Source organism: Odocoileus virginianus, chromosome 6, assembly GCF_023699985.2.
Source record: "Odocoileus virginianus isolate 20LAN1187 ecotype Illinois chromosome 6, Ovbor_1.2, whole genome shotgun sequence".
NCBI classification, from domain to species: domain Eukaryota; kingdom Metazoa; phylum Chordata; class Mammalia; order Artiodactyla; family Cervidae; genus Odocoileus; species Odocoileus virginianus.
In genome coordinates, this window is record NC_069679.1 from 48,193,845 (window position 1) to 48,214,639 (window position 20,795).

Below are 20,795 nucleotides of genomic sequence, written 5' to 3' on the forward strand. Positions count from 1 at the left end.
TTATTATCCCAGCTTCACAGATGGAAACATGGGCTTACAGAGGTTAGATTACTAGCTAGAAGTAATGTAGCTAATAAGTGACAGAAATATACAGTCTGAACACAGCCTGATTTTAGAACCTATATTTTTTTCTTAATCACTTAGCTAACCTGTTACTTCTTCAAGAAAGTATTTGTGTACTCTCTTACCACAGGTAATAGTATGGGGGACTTAAAAATATAAAAAAATTCAACTAGTTTATGATTTAGTCAGTTTTGTAGATATGATTCACAAGCTCAAAAATAAAAAACAGGAGAAATTACTCAACAAACACCTGGGGAAAGAAGACATACAAAAGCAGTTTCAATCCTCTTCTAATAAGGCTCCAAATGCCACATACAGGAAGAAATAGCCAAACTGGAATGTCCTTTACACCACCCTACAGAAAGGGTAAGGTGTGCCACTGAAGAACAAAGAATGAGAAGGACCACAGGAAAGGAAAAGACTGCCACATTCAGCATGGATGCTAAGCTGCAACATCTACTACTGTCCACAGTTGACCATTTTATCTAAATATACAGTGACTCACCCTGGACTGATGGCTTCTTCAGGAACACTGAGAGAATCTGAAATATGGGAATCCAGATAATCCTGCATTCTTCGAGCATCCATTATAATCAAGCTGATGTTTTTATCCATCATCATTGTGTATAGCTCCTTCGCTGTGATTGCTCCTTGGAATTGAGAGAGATAATATCAGTGACAAGAAACACCCAGTTCCATGTGCTATCATATCACTGACCACATGACAAGCATAGTTTTTCCTGGAAGTGTTGTATACTTGCTGTTTTATCACATTATTTATTACCTTTTAAACTAACTTTATACACAATTTGCTTTTGACATTTATCAAGAAACTAGTTCAAAGCTTTGTTTATAAGGACTTAAATACCAAAACTTGCTGGTGATATTTCAACTGCATCTGGTGTTGGCTCTGTTGTTGTATAAAATATTAATAATATGTGTCTCATGAAAATATTCTAGTTTAAAAAATTAAGTCATTTGAGAAATGTCAACCAGAAAAAAAATTTATGGATCAAAAGTTCTTGAGAGGTTCTAAATTTTTAAAAAGTCTCCTTAGGGTCTTTTGGGGGCTATCTGAAAACCTTGTAGATTTCCTAGAATAATAAGCCAGAAGTTTGGTATCTGTGTCCCACATCTGGGGCTGGTTAACCATGGTCGCCTGCTTTCACTGGAACACAGCTGCACTCGTTTGTTTACATGTTGTCTACGGCTGCTTTCACGTGAGGACCACACGGCTCCTCCAGCGTAAAATATTTAATATTGAGCCCTTTAATATTTAGCCAAAATAAATATTTCCCTATGTTGCTAGAAAAGTACTACCAGGAGGCTTAAATATGTACAGAACTATTTCACCTGTGTGAAGAACATAGTCATGCTACCTCCAAAGCTAAAATACCCAGTTGCTAATAACCATCTTACTTCCGTTTCTAACCACCAAGATCACTTTGATATCAAAACAGTCTGAAGAGTGAAAACAAACCACCAAGAAGGGTAACATCTAAGCGGGGTGAGATACAAAAGAACATGTGGATAAAAACTAATCTTAGAATGAATTGGTAACAGCTTTTCGGAAGGTCCCTTACTACACTCAGTTTTACTTTCTAAACTGTTGTATGGCAATATTTTAAATAGATAATTTTAGTGTTACAATTACTGTTGAAGTTAAATCTTTTCTGAGAGAGAGGAAAACTTAGGTAACTGACTAAGTCTTATTGTTTAGGTCACACCCTTGTTACTGGCACATCAACACCACCTATGGATAACATCCAAATTACTGGTTCAGACTTTTTTTGAGGGGAATGAAAAAGGCTTTGAATAATTAAGTCTACCACTTAGAGTCATAAGTACTAACAGTTACTTATATGAAGTTTACTGTGTTCTAAGAGTATCACATGTATTAACTCAATCAGTCCTTACAATAACTCTAAGAAATAGATGCAATTATTATCCCCATCATATGGGGGGTGGGGGACTGAAATAGAAAGGCGAAGTAATAAGCTCAAAGTGAAACTCAGAAGAGTGTATTCAAACCTGATAAGTCTGACTTCTGAGACTCCAGGCTCTTAACCACTATGCTAAGGTACATCGTGGGGGGAAAAAAAATGACAAGTACCAACTGTAATTTTGATGTTTTCCAACACATATTACCAAAAATATCCCCTATGATATCTAGATATAAACTATAATGCATTTTCAGTATCGTTGTACAAGTCAGGAAAAATGATAAGACGCTCACATATAGATTAAACAAAATGCTAAGATCTCACTGTGTAAAATCCGAGATCAAAAGATCTCAATAATAACCTAAAAACTCCCTCTTTCTGAACACACTTACCTTTCTCTGTAGTCTCATTTTTTTCACTCTTTTCACCATTTATCTATTTCACAGGGGAAAAAAAAGTTTCAACTTTAATAGAAACAAAAATTTTTACAGAAAGAAAAAGTTCAACTTTAATACTTCTTTGAAACTGAAAGCCTTCTAGGAAATGCAATGTGCAGGGTATTGGCATTTCATAAAAATACAGACAAACAGTAATGGCATTATCAGACTACTCTGACAACAGATAAAACTAGTAACATATCACATTCATACGTCATTTCCTCAAACTCTTCTCCAGTTACAGGCAAAATATAATTTCAAAGCACAGATTATTAGAGAAATTTAGTCTTTAACATAACAAGACAGCACTTCTCATAGCGAAATAAAAATTCCATTCCCTTCAGCATCCTCCAGTATAGACTTAAAGGAAAATGAATTAATACAAAATTTTATAAATTTGTACTTCCTAACCAAGATAAAATGGGATAATTCTCTAAGGCAGTAGTCCCCAACCTTTTTGGCACTGGGGACTGGTTTCGTGGAAGACAATTTTTCCATGGACCAGGGTGGGGGTATGGATGGTTTTGGGATGATTCAAGTGCGTTACATTTATTGTGTACTTCATTTCTATTATTACTATGTCAGCTTCCACTCAGATCATCAGACATTAGATCCCAGAGGCTATGGACCCCTGCTCTAAAGTACTAACTTATTTTGCAGATGGGAAAACTAAGGACCCACAAGAACTTATAGATCTATTTCTGCAGCACTAAAAGTAAAAAAAAAAAAGTATATTATGTGCCTCCTAATATGATATAATATAAAGTACACAGTATCACCTATGAAGCATTCTTGTCAAAACAAAAACAAAAAAAAACTGAACCTCAATCTAAATCGAGCTCTTAGGTTGAACTTCCAGCCTACAGGAAATACAGGAGACAGAGAAACAAGTGACGTGACACAAGGAAGAAGTAATCAGATAAATCCATAATGTGGTTCATTTTATAGAACTGATCTAGTATTAAAAAGCCAAATGCAAGAAATGAAAAATGAGAAGGAGACTCAAGTACAGATGCTTTAGAGACTTAAGAAACATTGCAACCAAAAGGCAATGAGTGGACCTTGTTTGGATCCTGATTCAAACCGATCAACTCTAAAAAATCATTATGAGACAAGTGGGTAAGTATAAATATATACTAGGCTTTAATTTATATCAGAGAATTAGTTAATTTTGTGAGGCAGGAAAACAGCACAGTTGTTATTAAGAAAAATGTTCCTTTCTTTGAGATGCATACTAAAATATTTAGCAGTAACATGATATGTCGTCCAGAATTTGATTGAAGAAAGAAGAGGGGCAGATAAAAACCATGGCAAATGTTAGTTGATTATTGAAGCTGTGTTAACAGAATTTAATTGTATTCTCTTTTCAATATAAAAAGGCTAAACAAAAGTAAAAGTAACGAAAGATAGCCTTGCTGTTGGAAAAGCAGCAAAATCAAAGTTTAAAAGTTCCTTTCATATAATTCTGGGAATCTTGTTTTTTTTTTATTAGCCATTTGACCTATAAATGAATATGTCTCTACAGCAGTACTATTTATCTTATGAGTTCCTAAAATCAAAAGATTGGATTTCTTCACTTCTTTTTACATAGTGCCTAGCCCACTGTCAGAAGCAATTCAACTACTACTTCTTAATGAAATCAGTGATTACCCACATACAAATACAGGTGAAAGCTACAAAACGCTTAGGAAAAATTAAATTAGAAATCTTTACATGAATTTCAAACGTGCTTAAGGAATTATATTTTACAAAGAATAGGTTCTGAGGAGGTTAAAGGCAGGGAGTTATAGTGATAACTGGCAGGTATCACTAACAGTTCCTGGCAAACAAATGACACAGCTGAAAAGACTACAAGTAAGCTTTGAACAAGATGGAACCAGAAGGAGACAAAGAGGAAGGGGAACTGGGGACAGAGAAAAGAAGAAAAAGTAAAGGGGGAAAAATAAGAATAGAAAAAAGGTTTCATACCAAAGAAACAGTGTACCAAATCTTTCCCTGATATAAATTACATTTATTAGAAAGGAGAGACTTAAAGATCATCTATTTTAAGACCTCCATTGGCCAAACTAAGTCCCAAAACAGTTAAGCAAGACTTGATATGGGACCTGAACTCAGATATACTGAATCACAGTTCAAATGCCCTTTCCACAGCTCTAGTAAAGTCTATAGTGACTGCTAAAAACTAATGAATACACACAACATATTTCTGTAGAAGCATCAAAAAAAAAAAAAATCTGGAATCAACTAAAGCTAGAATTAATTCCATTTCTAATGAAAACACATTAAATATTATCCCTATTGCCTAAAAAGAAAAGACATAGTGGTATTTCAGTTCTTCTTAAGAAAATCATCTGACAAAAAGAACCAGTCTTTCTAGCTCACAGAATAAACCTGAAATACCTTTTGGGTTTTGTCTTTGGCATCCAGTACCTTTTCCAAAGAACTTTTATCTGATGTGCCATCATCCTCTCTTTCTGCTTCCTGCTTTTTCTGTTTCTGCAGCTGCTCTTTCTCCTGTCTGTCCTTTTCTTCAAGTTTTTTCCGAACTTCAGCTTCTTCATATCTAGTTGAAAAAAGAAGTCAAGATGTCTTTTACTGGCATAATGATGGGATGTAAAACATATCCAGTTCCCCACCTTGAGATATTTTATGGCTGTATTCTTTCAACTGAGATTCAACTCTGCCAGTGCTCTGTTACAAATCACAAATTTGCCCTCTGTAGATTTATTTCAAATTGCTCTAAAAGCTTGAAAAGATACTCTATGCTCTCAAGTTGAAGTTGTTTAATATTCTTTTTGCTCTTTCCCTCTCACTAATTTCAATTCTTTGAAGATTCAAATATGCTGCAATTTCCTTTTCAAAGGATTTACAGTCCTAAAATCCTAAAACTAACTATAAAGCCTTATTATAAAATACCTCAAAATACAAAAGTACATACAATAAATAAGTGAAAGAACCTAAAGCCCCAAAGATAGAGGAATAAAGAATATGATTATTGCTATTAATAGTATGATTAGGGAAATCTAAGCAATCCAAGAGTAAACAATAATGGGTAATCCCAAAATTAGAAGAAACTCTAATTCTACTTAGTTGATTAACTGGCTAAAGGAGAAAGGGAATAGTGATTCTAAATGATTTCATCCACCTTATCATATTTCAGCCCCAAGATGAGCAATTCCGGAAAGGACCAAGGGAACACATTAGCTGGAACAGATAATGTCTAAGTAAAGGCTATGATGTATACAAGTGTCCCTGCTTTTCCAAAGTTTTCTTTATGCCACTTCACTTTTACAAAAGACTTACCTGAGCATCTGTTTTTACTAACTGAAACAAATCTGAAGATGATTTTCACTTATAGAAAAAAGGTGAAAAATGAAAAACCAGTGTTTAGCAGTTGTTTTCAGCAAGCCGTTAGAGAAGAGTGTACACCCGGGGCAGAGCTGGCACTGCCAAGCTCCTTCCCCAGGAACGACACGAGCATCTCAGCACCAACCGTTAGGGCTTTGCACTGTGTCTGAGATCGTGCTGTGCCTCGATTACTTGTTTTGTGCATCTGGTAACAGGTGTCTCCTGAGGTATTACTTCTTCGTCCTCTGCCATTTCAGCTTAGGTATGTTTTCACACAACACTTTACTTTCAGATAGCAGGGGGAAACCTGTCTAACTATAATAGGTTGGTCCTATTAATTGATCTAAGTATTGAAAAATCCATTGAGGAAAAACAGTGAATTAAAAATAGTTCCCTTTTAATTTTGTTATTTAAAGAGTGACTAATGACTAAAAACTGAAACATACGGTGTTACAACATGTCACTGTGACATGAAGCATGTGAGAAAATTATGTTTTTCTTAAGAATCCTGTCAGAAACTTAGAAAAAATTGGACTTGAGTTATAATCTAATACACCAATGCTTATCTTAACAATCTATCAGTCTAAACATTTAAATTTTTCAGTAAAGAATGTTAATGGTAACACATGAATAAGACTTTTTCCCCAGGAACTGGAATTTATATGCATGGTCATATATAAATGAACAAATTCTAAACATTATTTTTATCTTCTATACTTTCTTCTAAAGATTCCATAACAGTGTCCATACCTGAGTTTAAGGCTTTCAGAGAGTCTCTCAGCTTCTTCAATAGCTTTTTTGATGTTTGCAGGTCCAAGTATAGAATGAAAGTAGTCCTAAAAGTACACGGGAACAATTTCATGCTGCCAGTGCTAGCTGCTGTACACAGCGCTAACGCTAAAAACACAAAGCCATGCTGGGCACACAAGCAACAGTTTAGATAAGAATGTTATGACTGACTAAAATCCTTTTAAAACTTTAAACCTACATTAGTGCATGCCTTCTCTAGTTGTTTCAATATTTCTTCATATCATTAGTATGCTTAAAGGAAAATCCAGTAAGTAATTTGTAACACACCTTTAAGGAATGTAAACACTATTCTCATTGCTTATGAATAAGTGCCAAAAAGCAAACTACATATTTTAGAAGCAATATGTATTTTCCTACTGTAAATATGTTACCTAGTTTTTTTAGTCTCAGAAGCAGTAAAGCAAATTCTATACCAATCTATAGCATAGGGTTTTCCTTGTTCTAAACTGAGATGTTTCCTTCTACCTGTATTTTATACCTACCTACCTCCCAACTGGAGGTAAATCACTTTAGACATAAAACAAGTTTTATACTTGAGGAAACCATAACGAAAAATCAAATGTCAGGAAATAAATCATCAATAATATAATCTACATATCTACGTTAAAACACACACACACACACACAACACAGGTTTAGTACATAAATTATTAACAAGCATAATGAAGTTTTAAAAAAACATCACTTCCCTAAGGGGATGTTCACTGGACCTTGCAATCAGAGATATTTTCAAATCATGGTTGGTTTGAGGTGACAGTAGTATAGTGAGACTCAGCTAACTAAGTAATGGACCTAATTTACCACAGCTTATCACTATGACTTTGCAAACAGAGCCTGCTAGCACAATTCACCACAAATGATATTGTACTTGAAAGTTATAGAAGAGCTAGTAGGATAAATTTGTTGATAACAAGTATCATATGTCTATCTAGCCTAAAAGCAGATTGTATTTTAGTTGATTTTATTCTTCTAGATTAAATAAATAAAAGGGCATTCACTATGTAATTTTAATGAAAGTATAGTTTATTCAATATTATATCAACTAAAAATTGTAATGGAAGGGAAGTGGAATTACTTCCATTATCACAATGTTCTGACTATTGATGTATTACTTTAAGAGAAAATAAAATATAATCATTACTGTAACATTTCTCTGATAAAAACAAAATACAAAGTAAAACCAAAAAAACACTATGATTTGCTTTATTAATTTTTGGTATGAACTCATTTAAAAGCCTGACTTAACACTGTTGAAATGCTGAAAAAATTATGTTTGGGCAAGGCTGTTACAAACTCCCAGAAGACATTCCTCTAATGTCAGTGAGGTTTCTTGTCAATAATTATCTCTCTCTGTGCTCTTAAAGGAACACAGCTCAAGTAAGTATGATATTTTTTCCAATTTTCAATAGTATTGATGATTAGCAGAATAATAAAAAGTCCAATACTTACACAACTAAAAGCATTTGCTTCTTTGGTTTACCTATTCCTGAACACACAAATTCAAGCAATTCTTATGATTCCCCAACAAAATGGTTTACAATAATATTTAGGATTAAAATAATAATAATGAAAATAATATTTAGCATTAATTATCAAGATCACCATGGAGATTTAAAAAAAAATTTTTTTAAAGGAGTAAAAATATTCTAACTGCATCTAGACTTTGCTATACTAATATTTTCAGTATATCTGCCTTCCCTCTTTTTCAGATAACCCTAAAAAATTGTTCATAAACTGATATTTTTCAATGAGTAAATAATAAACATGTTTTCTACTAGCGAACCTGCTAAATTAACAAGTTTTCTCTAAATCTTGGTGTAAAACCAGTGAAAAATGTAAGTTTCTGAAGAAGGCTGGTCACATTGCATTCTGTCCCTTCTGGATTTAAAGGATGAAAACCAGAAAATATGTAGTTACTAAAATTAATACTTCACATACTTAAACTGCACCAGAGAAGCTAAGCTAAATAAAACAAAAAACAGTTCTAAGACTGAAGCAGATGTGTTACCCCAGACAGAGCAAATGGAAAAAAACAATCCATTTACAGAAAACCAAGAACTGAACATCTGCAGCATATGAAGTAAAAGCTTGGGTTACTTGAGCCTTTGGAGGGAGCTTCCTAACCTGAACAAGTCCTGCCACTCTAAACTATTAATGGATACCCTCTTCAGAAAGCAATAGATACTCTGTGGAAATGGAAAAATTTCTTACTGATTAAAATTTACTCCAACCTCTTCAAGCTTTTAAAAAAAAAAAAGGTAAATACATAATCATTCCCAATCTTGTCAATGAAAAAAAAAGTAACCACTAAGTTAGAAAAATGAAGCAAAAGTTAAATAAGTACATAAAAAAATTGGCTCTACCACAAAAGACAAAAAAGCAGACACCAAAACTACTGAAGTTCTCCAAATCTTCAAATCTTTCAAAAATATTTACTTTAGTACATACTTTTACATTTCTTTTTAAGCAGTATCTTTTTTATATTTCTGACAGAATTCAGATTTATGTTTTAATGAATAAAACATGTTTACAATAGTAATAAGCAGAATAACTGTCACCATTTATTCAATCACCCATCCATATTTATAGAATACTTACAGTATGATAGAAATAATAATACAAGACTTATCTCTGATTCTTACTACAACCCACCAAGGAGGTTCCCCTTTACAGGAACTGGGGGTGCTCAGGAAAGATGAAGCAACTTGCTCAGGAGCCCAAAGTGAGACAGTGCAATCCCAACCCAGGCATGTTCTACCCAGCCTGTGATGTTTTTGTGATGCCACCAGGGTCTTCCAGCACTGGGTTCTTTTTATTATTTTATAAATAAGCCAAAGCTTTTAGTTGTGGTAGTCCTTCATAACCCATACATATGCATATAGCAAAGTAGCTTTTCTTTAGTTTTACGTTGAACAGAAACAACATGACTCAAAGACCCTCTGAGTAAAATGTCCATTACATCATTGTTATTTTCAGAAATCTTCCAGTGGAGTTAGGAAAAACATCAGGGATGACAGGAAGTATTAAATCATGAATTGTATACTGGTTCTAAGCATTACCTTTTTAACAGATATGGTAAAAACCATCAAAGAGCATGCAAGATAGGGCTCCATCTTTATCTGAAGGTAAGTATGTCCAACAATGGTCCAAGGACAGGACCATTCCACCCACCTGTAGACAGGAAGATGAACCTCCAAATGCAGGGGGCTACCTTTCCAAAGCTAGACCTAAAACCCTGTAAAGATTACTAACATAATTTTGCTGGTGAGAAGAAACACCAGCAATCATTTGTCACCGTTAAAGAAAATAGTAAAATTATCCCATAACCCACAACCAAAAGAAATTATCAGTCCCACTACTGTGGACAAAAAAAAAAAAAGAGGTTACTTTGAAGAGTAAGAGAACTTTTCTTTTCATGCTTCTATAAGTCAATTTAAATGAGACAAGCTAATTCTGCCACTAGTGAATCAAAGTAAAAAATCACAATATTAATTCAAGAATGGCTTGTCTACCAGATAAGAAATCTATAAGTAGGATTTTGCTACTATCCTCTAGTAGCAAGATCATTCCTAGGTAAAGGTAGAACCATGAACACACACACAGAAAGAACCATGAACACAATATTCTTCCCATTTCTTTAACCCAGTTTCTGTTTTCTTCTTTCGTTTGTTTCTGGTGTGATAAAAATGCAACCATCTTCTCCAGCAACACTTATCCCAGGCAAAAATTCTCTTTACCCACTAACACCTCTCCCACAATCCCTCCTGGTGCTTCAGCAAATTAAAAGAAAGGCACCTGGCTCAAAGGATTGAAAATAATAAATAAATATATAAAAATGGAAGTGGTCAACATTAATTTTGCAAGCTGAGATCTTTAATATGGCTATGATGTCAATTAAATATAAGAGCTATCACATAAAAACAAGTGACTAAACCCTGACTCTTGAAAAAGTACAACTACAGTCATATTTTTCTTATTTAATGCATGAATAAACTGAATCCTTCCATTTGACCTGGCAATAATTACAACAGAAAACTAACTATGAGTCTGTATGTTGCTATAAACTTGTACTAATCCAAAGCAAATGAAGCATGTGTATACAGTGTGAGTATGTATACACACACACACACACACACACACACACACACACACAAGTTTGCAAATAATTAAAGTAAATCTTTAGTTAGCTTTTTCTGCTTGCAGAAGAATTTGCATTTTCTGCTAAATTTCAGGGTTAGTTAAAAATTTTAGAGATCAACAGCTCCACCATGTAAAAATAACTTAGTAAATAAAAGCTTAGAAATAAAGGGTACCTGCTGTTGCTTGAAATCAGGCCTTTTTTTAATAAGATTATAAACAGTCACATATTTCATATACAGCACATAGGCCCTTTCCTCATCACGATCTAATCTGCTTTCTTCTGCAGTCTTGAAGATCTTCAGGGCACTCTGTACATAACTTAAAATTAGAGAAAAAAATAATTAAAACACTTGACATCTGGGAGGAAAAAGTCATGTATAAAGTCTACAGAGAATCTCAATACATTTCATAATTTAGACTGCACTACTTCAGAATTGATACAAAGTTAGATATAAGCTTGGATACAACATGAAAATTTCCCTTATGCTACAATTAAATACTTACATTTCCTAAATTGTTCGTATGTCACCAAACTGTTCAAAATGCATCTAAGACTAGTTTTAAAAGATTTACTACAAAAGGTAATCCTGAGGCAAATAGTCCTCCAGCATCCATATAATAGTCATACTCTACAATTAAAGAACAGAGCTGTATACTACTCGTATTGAAGTAGTGGAGATAAAATAGTATTTTAAAGTTAAATACTATTCAATTCTCCTTAGTCTTTTCTAATTAACCATGATGTAAATTTCTCCCCACCCAAGAAACTAGAACCAGGAAAGGGGACATGAGTTTAATCTTTTAGAGTTTTCTATACAACAGCTGAATGATTCACTGGGCCTAAAAGGAAAAGAGATTTAAAGTCTAAAAACATGTCATCTTAAAACTCCACTCCAATAAAATAATTTGGGGATTCTACGGCATTCATTCTAAGGACATTTTCCTGATTTAACAGCCCTCAGAAAGCAAATTAATAAAGCAAACATTTCTACAAGAGGAATTCATTCACTTACGACTAAAGTTTCACCAATCAAGTTATAGTACCAATGCTTATACACAATATGCTTTATCAATAATTTATCTCTACAAAGCAGTGCATCCTGTTTTCTATATTTTTCAAACTATGCTCTAAGACTGAGATATGCATTAATGATGAAGTTGGTCAGGTGAAGGAATTAGAACACCACAAAGAGGAACAGGGGCTGAAGCAGTCTTTAAGACCGGAGGTGGTCCTACACAAGGATCATCTCGGTCAGTGTGTATGCCCTCTCAAGGACAGCACTGAAGTCCTAGAACAGAGGTAAATCACATCAAAGCTTAGTAAGGAGATTCTCTGAGTTTAGGAGTGGGTACAACAGCCTTTAGGTTTTTCCAAATTTCTTTTCACTATGATGCATGTAAATCTCACGAGCCCCTACGTACCAGATCCAGCTGAGATGGCTGCAATGCCTCTGTGAGTCCAATGAACCAACCACAAATCCTAAAAGGATTCTAGCATCTGCTAGACTGGTACTATGACATTGTAAGAATATGAGTTGTGGTGGTACATTTAGGAAGTTTTTCCAAGATACCACTTCCTATGGGGTCAGGGTAGTCCTAGAGCTAAAGCAAACATTGCTAAAACAGATTTATCTATTTTAAGATTAGATGAAGCTCTCCAAGAAAGCTTCAAGGTGGTTTTATCCTTCCCACTATTTCCTATTTGAAAATCATTCCAAGCGAGTTTAACAGAGTTACTTTCTCTATCACCCCATCAACATCAACTTGGCTCAAGAAGTAGGCCAGTCACTCTCTCATTCTTCCGACCCCTTCCCCACCCAAAAATCTTTTTGAAAGCTCATATTATCTTTAGTAATCTTTAAAATATCAGTTCATTCTAGAATTTTCTTTCCTGACCTTCTTTAAAGTTCTTACTGTTCTGTCTTCATCCATGTTTTATTGATATTTTCTTCCTATCTTGTTTATTTCCTCTAGAAAATGACTTATAAAGATGTCCCAGTGCAAACACAGGTTTAAGATGCCTCTTCACAGGTTCATTTAGAATCATATATATTATTTTTTAGAGCCTTATTATTTATCTCCAGTCACAGAACACATGTTTTGCCCCAATGTCTAAAATCTGACTGCCTCAAGTGTACGGTGTAAGGCTGCCAAGACCCACCTTTCTTCCTGAAACTCTCTCAACTCCGTAATAATATAGTTACATATGTCCAAATTGTCTCCTGTGTTGGTCAAAATAAATTCAGAAGAAAAGTTCCCCTACTGCCTCCTGTCCTTTACCAGAGATAAAACTATCAACAAGTTACAATTTTAGTGATACCCCATTTTAAGCTAAATAACTTCCAGTAAACATCAAAATACCCAGACTTCTCCATCTCTACTATGTTTTATCTCAGGGCAAATTCAGGAAGGTATCATCTCTAGCCTCTACTACAATATACAGTCGACTTCAACATAGACAGACCACATGTCCTCAAAAACAGAAACACAAAAAATATATCATTATGTTAAAAGTTCATGTCAAATTGGCACAAATACTGTGCTGAATACTGCACAAAAAAATACACATTTCTTCTTTTTTAATCAAAGAAAGACTATGCTAGAACCATATTTTATATGTGAGCTATATAAGAATAAAAATGATCTTCAGGGGAGGGGCAAAAAAAAAATGATCTTCAATTAAATACATTTGTACTGTTGCAAAGACATTAACTGTGGTCGAATGAGGTTTACAGAATCCTTGCAGATTTTACCTCTTAAACTTATGATGTGATATATTTGTCCAGAGAACAGATAATATGCATATTAGCAGAATATGTATGTATTTTGCCAAGATAAAATTAAGAACTTCTCTAACTCATTTAATAAAATGGAAATGAATTAAAAGTTAATAGCTATCCCCCACGTTTCATAAGGTTATTTTATATCACTTTGCTTTTACAGAAGACGTAACTCAATACCTCTTTTTCAGGAACGGAAAGAAATTCAAAGGGGATTTTTGCTTTCATGAAAAAAGGTAATTGTTTCCTTTCTTTACACCATTTTGGCTTACCAAACACTTCATAGAACACTCTAATTTTCAATAGCGGATGATACCTAAATATGACTCAAACTAGCAAAGTGTACATACTTCTTAGTGCTTATTTTCTCTGGTTTAACTTCTGTCTTCTTATTGAGGTCTTTTAGTGAAGAACTGAGGTAGAGTTCTTTAGGAACTGAAGCCACAGCAGGCATGATGAATAATCTCTACTCTTCCACTTCCGCAATGAATGGTGTACTTCATTAAAAGGAGTTCTTTTCTGAAACAAAATGAACACAAATAATCCTAAATCCATCGACAGATGAATGGATGAAGAAGATATAGTACATATATACAATGGAATACTACTCAGCTATTAAAAGAATGAAACAATGCTATATGTAGCAACATGAATGCAACTAGACATTATTATACTAAGTGAAGTCAGTCAGAAAGAGAAAGACAAATATCATATGCTATCACTCATATGTGGAATCTAAAATACAGCACAATAGAACCTATCTAAAAAACAGAAACAGACTCATAAAAAACAGACTTGCGTTTGTAGGGGGGAAGGCACAGTAGAGAGGAGGGTTGGGGGAGAGGGATGGACTAGGAGTTTGGGGTTGGCGGGTGTGAAGTATTACATTTTGATAGGTAAACAACAAGGTCCTAATGCATAGCACAGGGAACTAAATTCAATATTCTGTGATAAACCATAATGGAAAAAATCTATAAAAAGAATGTATAATGTATGTATGTATAACTGAGTCACTTGGCTGTACGGCAGAGATCGGCACAACAACTGTAGATCAATTTATACTTCAGTTAAAAGAGAGAGAACTTTTTTCCTATCACTTATTTCCACAATCTTAATGCTCTTCATTCTATCAGTTTACTAGTATTAGATGAATGGACATCAATGAACACCAACTCCTATGATGCTGAGTAAGATACAACTTAAGGGGGGAAAAGGGTTCTGCTCACCTATGTGAAACTCCAAAAGCACCCCAATTTGCTTTGATTCTAGTCACATTTTATATTAAATATTAATGCTTTCTCATTTCTTCATACTCATCCCTTCCAACCCTGTGCCACTAATCCACTCTTATTCACCAAACCTAACTACAAGCCATTATCGTTATAATTTTTTATTTTTTTTCCACCTATACCATCTCTATGCATCTACAGATTTAATCAAGCACTTGAATTAGTAGTCTCAGACCTACGCATTTAGAAACAAAGATCTCATACATAAACATTTTCTACTCTGCTTCCCTCCCCCCACTGTGAGTTCTATGTCTAAACCTATCAGTAATAGGGAAGAAAAAGCTCTGAACCACACCATAACTCCCAGATGGATTAATCAACATTAAATACATCCTTCTCCTTAGGTATCTAACTCATCAACAATGCATCACCAAAACAGCAAAGAGTATCCAATAAAGAAAGAATATGATAGGGATCCCTTGGATTTCCAGATAACACTGAGAGTCTTACCTTATAAAAAACATAATGCTACATGTTAAATTCACAAAGGATATATAAGTCATGGCCCCTGACCGCCCAGGATAAACAGTTTAACTGGAGAACATTCCCTAACCCACGAACACCTCCTCAATCTCTGCTTCCCCCCTGAAGCTGAGTGAAAAATCATGAATACATACAACATGACACCTTTTGTTTGAAGTTTTTTTTTTAATCAAGTGTTCCTTTTTTTTTCATTTATTAGTTGAGGGCTAATTACTTTACAATATTGCGGTGGTTTTTGCCATACATTGACATGAATCAGCCATGGATTTACATGTGTTCCCCATCCTGAACCCCCCTCCCACCTCCCTCCCCATCCCTTCCCTCTGGGTCTTCCCAGTGCACCAGCCTTGAGCACTTGTCTCATGCATCCAACCTGGGCTGGTGATCTGTTTCACCCTTGATAGTATACTTGTTTCAATGCTATTCTCTCTGAACATCCCACCCTTGCCTTCTCCCACAGTTGTATGAAGTTTTAAAACAAACTAAAACTAGTAATACATTGCTTAAGGACAAAAAATCAGATAAACCTATAAATAAAGGTAGGAACAATAAACATAAAATTCTATTTCTGGAAATGTAGAGGCTATAATACACACACAGAGCTTCAGGGTTATCAGTAAAGTAAGGTTTTATTTCTCAAGTTGGGTGGTACATTCACAGATGCTCACAGATGCTCATTTTACTTATGCATTTATTTAAGTACAACTGATTTACAATATTATATACTACAGGTGTACAATACAGTGATTCACAATTTTTAAAGCTTATATTCCATTTATAGTTATTATAAAATATTGGCTATATTCCCGTGTTATACAATACATCCTGTAGCTTATTTTACATATAGTAGTTTGGTGTGCTGTGCTAAGTCACTTCAGTCACGATTGACTCTTTGCGACCTCATGGACTATAAGCCACCAGCCTCCTCTGTCCATGAGATTCTCCAGGCAAGGATACTGAAGTGGGTTGCCATGCCCTCCTCCAGGGGATCCTCCCAATCCAGGGATAAGAACCTGAGTCTCTTATGTCTCCTGAATTGGCAGGTAGGTTCTTTCACAACTAGCGCCACCTGGGAAGCCCCGAATAGTTGGTACAGATGATTATTTTATTATCAGGCTTTTATAACATATAAAATAACATGTAATGTACTTAACATATTTATAAATTGTAAAGAAAGAAATTATATTAATATTCTATTAACAATGCAAATATGAATAAAATATCCAGCTGTATTAAAATATGAAAAGAATACCTAGACAGAGGTAAGGTAGGAAGTTATGGGCTAAAGAAGCAAATGTAAAGTTTATGTTTGTAAACACTCATTACAAAAATAAAACAGATTTGGAACAGAGTCTGATATATGTAACATCACTGAACACAGCTTCCGCACAGTGTTGTGAGCGGAAGCAAGAGCACAGTGTTAAGGAATAGAAAAGTGGAAGCAGACTGCAGGTAACTTCTTAAAAATGTCAATGAAAAGGAAAATGATGGGACAGAGTAGTGCTTCAGAAACATACTTTCTTCTGAAACATAAGCAATGGTTGAGGAATAATACTTTTAATTAAGGGAAAGCACACTAATGCCAAGAAACTAAGTTTCCAGGAAGGTGCTTAAGGAAAAATGAGGCCTTAGTGATGCTACAACAGAAGGTGACAGAGGGCAAGGAATGTTGGAGCTTGGACTACTCAGGAGGACTAGAGGACAGAAGGGGCTTCCCTGATAGCTCAGCTGGTAAAGAATCGCCTGCAATGTAGGAGACCCCGGTTCAATTCCTGCATCAGGAAGATCCCCTGGAGAAGGGACAGGCTACCCACTCCAGTATTCTTGGGCTTCCCTTGTGGCTCAGGTGGTAAAGAATCCGCCTGCAATGCAGGAGACCTGGGTTTGATCCCTGGGTTGGGAAGATCCCCTGGAGGAAGGCATGGCAACCCACTCCAGTATTCCTGCCTGGAGAATCCCCATGGACAGAGCAGCCTGGCGGGGGACAGTCCATAGAAAGTCGCAAAGAGTTGGACATGACTGAGCGACTAAGCACAGGAGAAGACAGAAGTTGAGGGTAACAGAACTTATCCTGACTTTTCTGCCCCCACCTAGCTCAGCTAGGATTTTAAGCTTACTCAATCATAAGAAACATTTGCTCCCCCGAATACAGGCTAACTCTTGAAATATAATTTCCAAAAAGTCCGATTATTTTTCACTGGCAACACGAACTGTGCTAAGATAAGGCTTAATGCCAGAGACAAAGTAACTTGGCACCAGTCTGATAGTATCTGTTCTTCCAACTCTGTCCTGTTTCTGGGTCATAAGGATTAGTGATCTAATCACAGAACACACATTCAAAAAGTCAGGTAGAGTCCATTTTGTCAATTCCTGACAATCAAGTTTCTTGGTTGGGAAAGAGAGCTATTTATTTGAACTTTCTAAGTTGAAGGTTGAGAATATGTCTCAGTCAAATCTGTTTCTCAAAAGCTTGGATCTTTGAAAGACAAAGAATATAAAAACTATATGTGCTACCTAGGCAACTTAAAATAATAAACCATTAGCTATTTCAAAGTTAAATTCAATTCGAACATTCACAGATATTCTACCATAGAAGACACCGCTCCCAGGAACTCAAAAATTATATGCGATCCATTTCCTCACAAAGTTTAAAAACTAATGTGAAAGAGAAAGTTGTATCAAAGTTGTATCATAAGTATCAAAGTATAAAGTATAAATAATGTACAATAAGAAAAACTAAGAAGATCAAGTATAACCAGAGGGATCTTAGGAAACATCAAGCAGAGAAGGCTTTTTGATAGAGATGAGAAAGAGTACGAGGAGAAAGTAAAAAAAATGAAGAACATCTTTGGGAACTAGCCAGTATAGAGAATGAACAAGGACTGGCTAGTCAGTGAAGGCTTGAAAAATAGTCTAGAAACAGATAAATGGAAGGCTGTGAATGTCACATTAAAGCATTCACTTTTTTTCTAAAGGTAAGAGAGACATAACCAAGGATCTAAGAACAGTTACATGATCCAAACAGTACAAGGTTAGGCTTTAAAAGACTAGTGATAAGGAAGACATTAGTTACCCATTATAATGATCCTAAGGAAAGATGATGAAGGTCAGAACTAGGGCAGCAGAGATGGGATGGAGGAGGCAGATAAACATCAGAGACACCAAAAAGGTATCTCTTTGACTGAGACATATTCTTGACAGAACTTGACAACTGATTAGACACACAGAGGCAAAGTACAAGGATAAGATTGTGATGACATCAAAGTTTTTAATGAGGGTTTCTAGGAGAAAGGTTGTGCTTTTTTAAAGTTATCTTTTCTGTCCTTATTTGATTTTTGAGAACAGCTGAGATAGAGAACAACTTTCTCTGATGATGTCATCAGAGGATCACAGTTGTTTCCATTTTCATTCATTAAGTTATAAATTATACTGTCAAATAGATGCCTAGTGTTAAAAACACGTCCAGCATTGCCTTAATTTCTATTTCAGCCTCTACAATCACATATACTTCAGGAGAAGTCAAACCACAAGGTCAAGGGTATTTTTCCCTAATTGAATGAGAAAGCAAAGAATACAAAACCAACTTAAATGCATGTAAACTTTAATGAATTATATTTTTGATAAGTCATTCTGCTGCATTTTGCCTTTAAAGAAATTTCAAAACAGAATGACATAAAATAACTCAAGGCCAGAATAACCGAATGGATTTACAACTTCCTACTTGGCTGCAACAGTAAAAACAAACCCACTGATACTTACAATAGAAATGTTCAATAACTACAGAACTCAAGTAATTTTAAAATCTGCTTGTTTAGCTCTAGAACTAAATATAACATATAACCCAAGAAAACTATGTACACTTCAAAAAAAATGAAATAAATATATGTAAGAAAAAAGATCTTCTAAAACAAAAAATAAATGCTTAAGATGTGTAAACCTGACAAAGATTAAAGACTCCAGCTTAATCAAACAGCAATGCTCCAAAAATGAAAACCAGGCAGTAATGAAAATGAGTTGATAATAGGGAGAAAATGGAAGGCATATATACCACCCCCCCCTTCCTTTTGACATCTTTCTTATCCTTCCAAAGAGAATTAGAGATTAGATGACTTAAACCACAGAATAAAGACTAAAAAATAAAAAAAGTAATAACTGAGGTTTCTGGTCATGCAGACTGGTCAAGATACCTGAACCACGGCTTCACACCAGTTACTGCCAAGGTTGCTGGCAAGACTGAAAGGAAAGCAAAGTTTGTCTTCATTGGCCATCCATCATCTCGTCTTCCCCCATCTCCGGCCTTCAGACAGCAACAGTATTCACGACATCATCTGACTGTCTTAAATTTCACATAATCCATTCATCACCCTTCCAATTAAAATGCCCAGACAAGTGAGTACTGATTAAATAATCTGTTTCAAAGCAATACTTGAGGGCTGAACTCTTTCAAGAATTAAATCACTGCTAAAAAACAACAAAACTTATAGTATTTTCTGAGTATTTACTGCGTGTCCAGTGACAAGCACAGTGTTTTAAAAAATCAATTTAGAAGGTCACAATCATCATTAAAAAACAAACAAACAAAATCCTAAAGAGAAAATATCAGAGCATGTCACACATAGTAAGGTTAAGAATTGTTTCATGAAATTTTAGCTTAGGCTATGCGTACCTGTGTATGCACCTATAGAGCACTGGGTAGAAACATGAAATGTATTTCTTACTATAGGTTACAACTGAAAAAGTGAAGAAGTCCTGCAGAGCAATGCTATACTCCAGGTGTGGTCTACAGACCAGCGCCGGCTGAGGAATTGCTGGTTACCAGTCTGTGATAAAATAAGCTTATAACAGAATGTAAACCAATTAAGCACGCTGAATTTTTCATAGTAGCAAGACTTTCTTTAGGAGGAAAGCAGTGTACTCATTTATATTCTAGTACAAGCTGCAAGCCTGCAACAGAGACTGGCTACTTTGAGTAACTGCTCTAGGGGGACAGAGAATACCACAGGGCTTCCGGTCACAGACATCTTGGTCTAGTTACCAAGACCAAACTAACGCTCACTAAATAATAAGCCAAGAAATAATTCCTACAATATACATTTATATATATATATGTATGTATGTATGTGTGTGTGTATATATATAATTGCACAAATACATTAACTCCATTCACCGGGAAGTAAAAAGGAGGGAAAAATTCAGTGTAACTTGGGGCGAGCAGGGAGCTTCTTCCAGCCCAGACTGTACTCTTTTGTGCTGATCCTTTGTCCTTCAAAAACCAATTTAAGGGAAGTCTCTGGAGGTCCAGTGGATAAGACTCTATACTTCCAGTGCAGGGGGCACAAGTTCGATCCCTTCTCAGGGAACTAAGATCCCACATGCCGCAATGTGCGGCCAAAACAACAATAACAACAACAACTTAAGTTTCACCTCTTCCATCCTTGACGGTCCCAGATCTGGAGTTTATTTCTTGGTCTAAATCCTATACTATTTGTTATCTATATCATT

At 35.2% G+C, this 20,795-nt stretch overlaps 1 protein-coding gene across 4 annotated transcripts in view; it reads right to left on the reverse strand.

Annotated features, from left to right (window-relative positions):
* USP8 (ubiquitin specific peptidase 8) overlaps positions 1-20,795 on the reverse strand; it is a 48,844-nt gene that overhangs the window by 21,279 nt on the left and 6,770 nt on the right. For 3 of the 4 annotated variants that reach the window (XM_070469285.1, XM_020895843.2, XM_020895844.2), the window contains 6 exons: positions 13,872-14,040; positions 10,915-11,059; positions 6,542-6,627; positions 4,844-5,006; positions 2,399-2,441; positions 569-713 (listed from right to left, as the gene is read on the reverse strand). In XM_070469285.1, the coding sequence (XP_070325386.1) occupies positions 569-713; positions 2,399-2,441; positions 4,844-5,006; positions 6,542-6,627; positions 10,915-11,059; positions 13,872-13,975 (686 nt within the window). In that variant the 5' untranslated portion in view covers positions 13,976-14,040. The remainder of the gene's footprint in view (positions 1-568; positions 714-2,398; positions 2,442-4,843; positions 5,007-6,541; positions 6,628-10,914; positions 11,060-13,871; positions 14,041-20,795) is intronic. The other variant, XM_020895845.2, reaches the window with a different exon arrangement.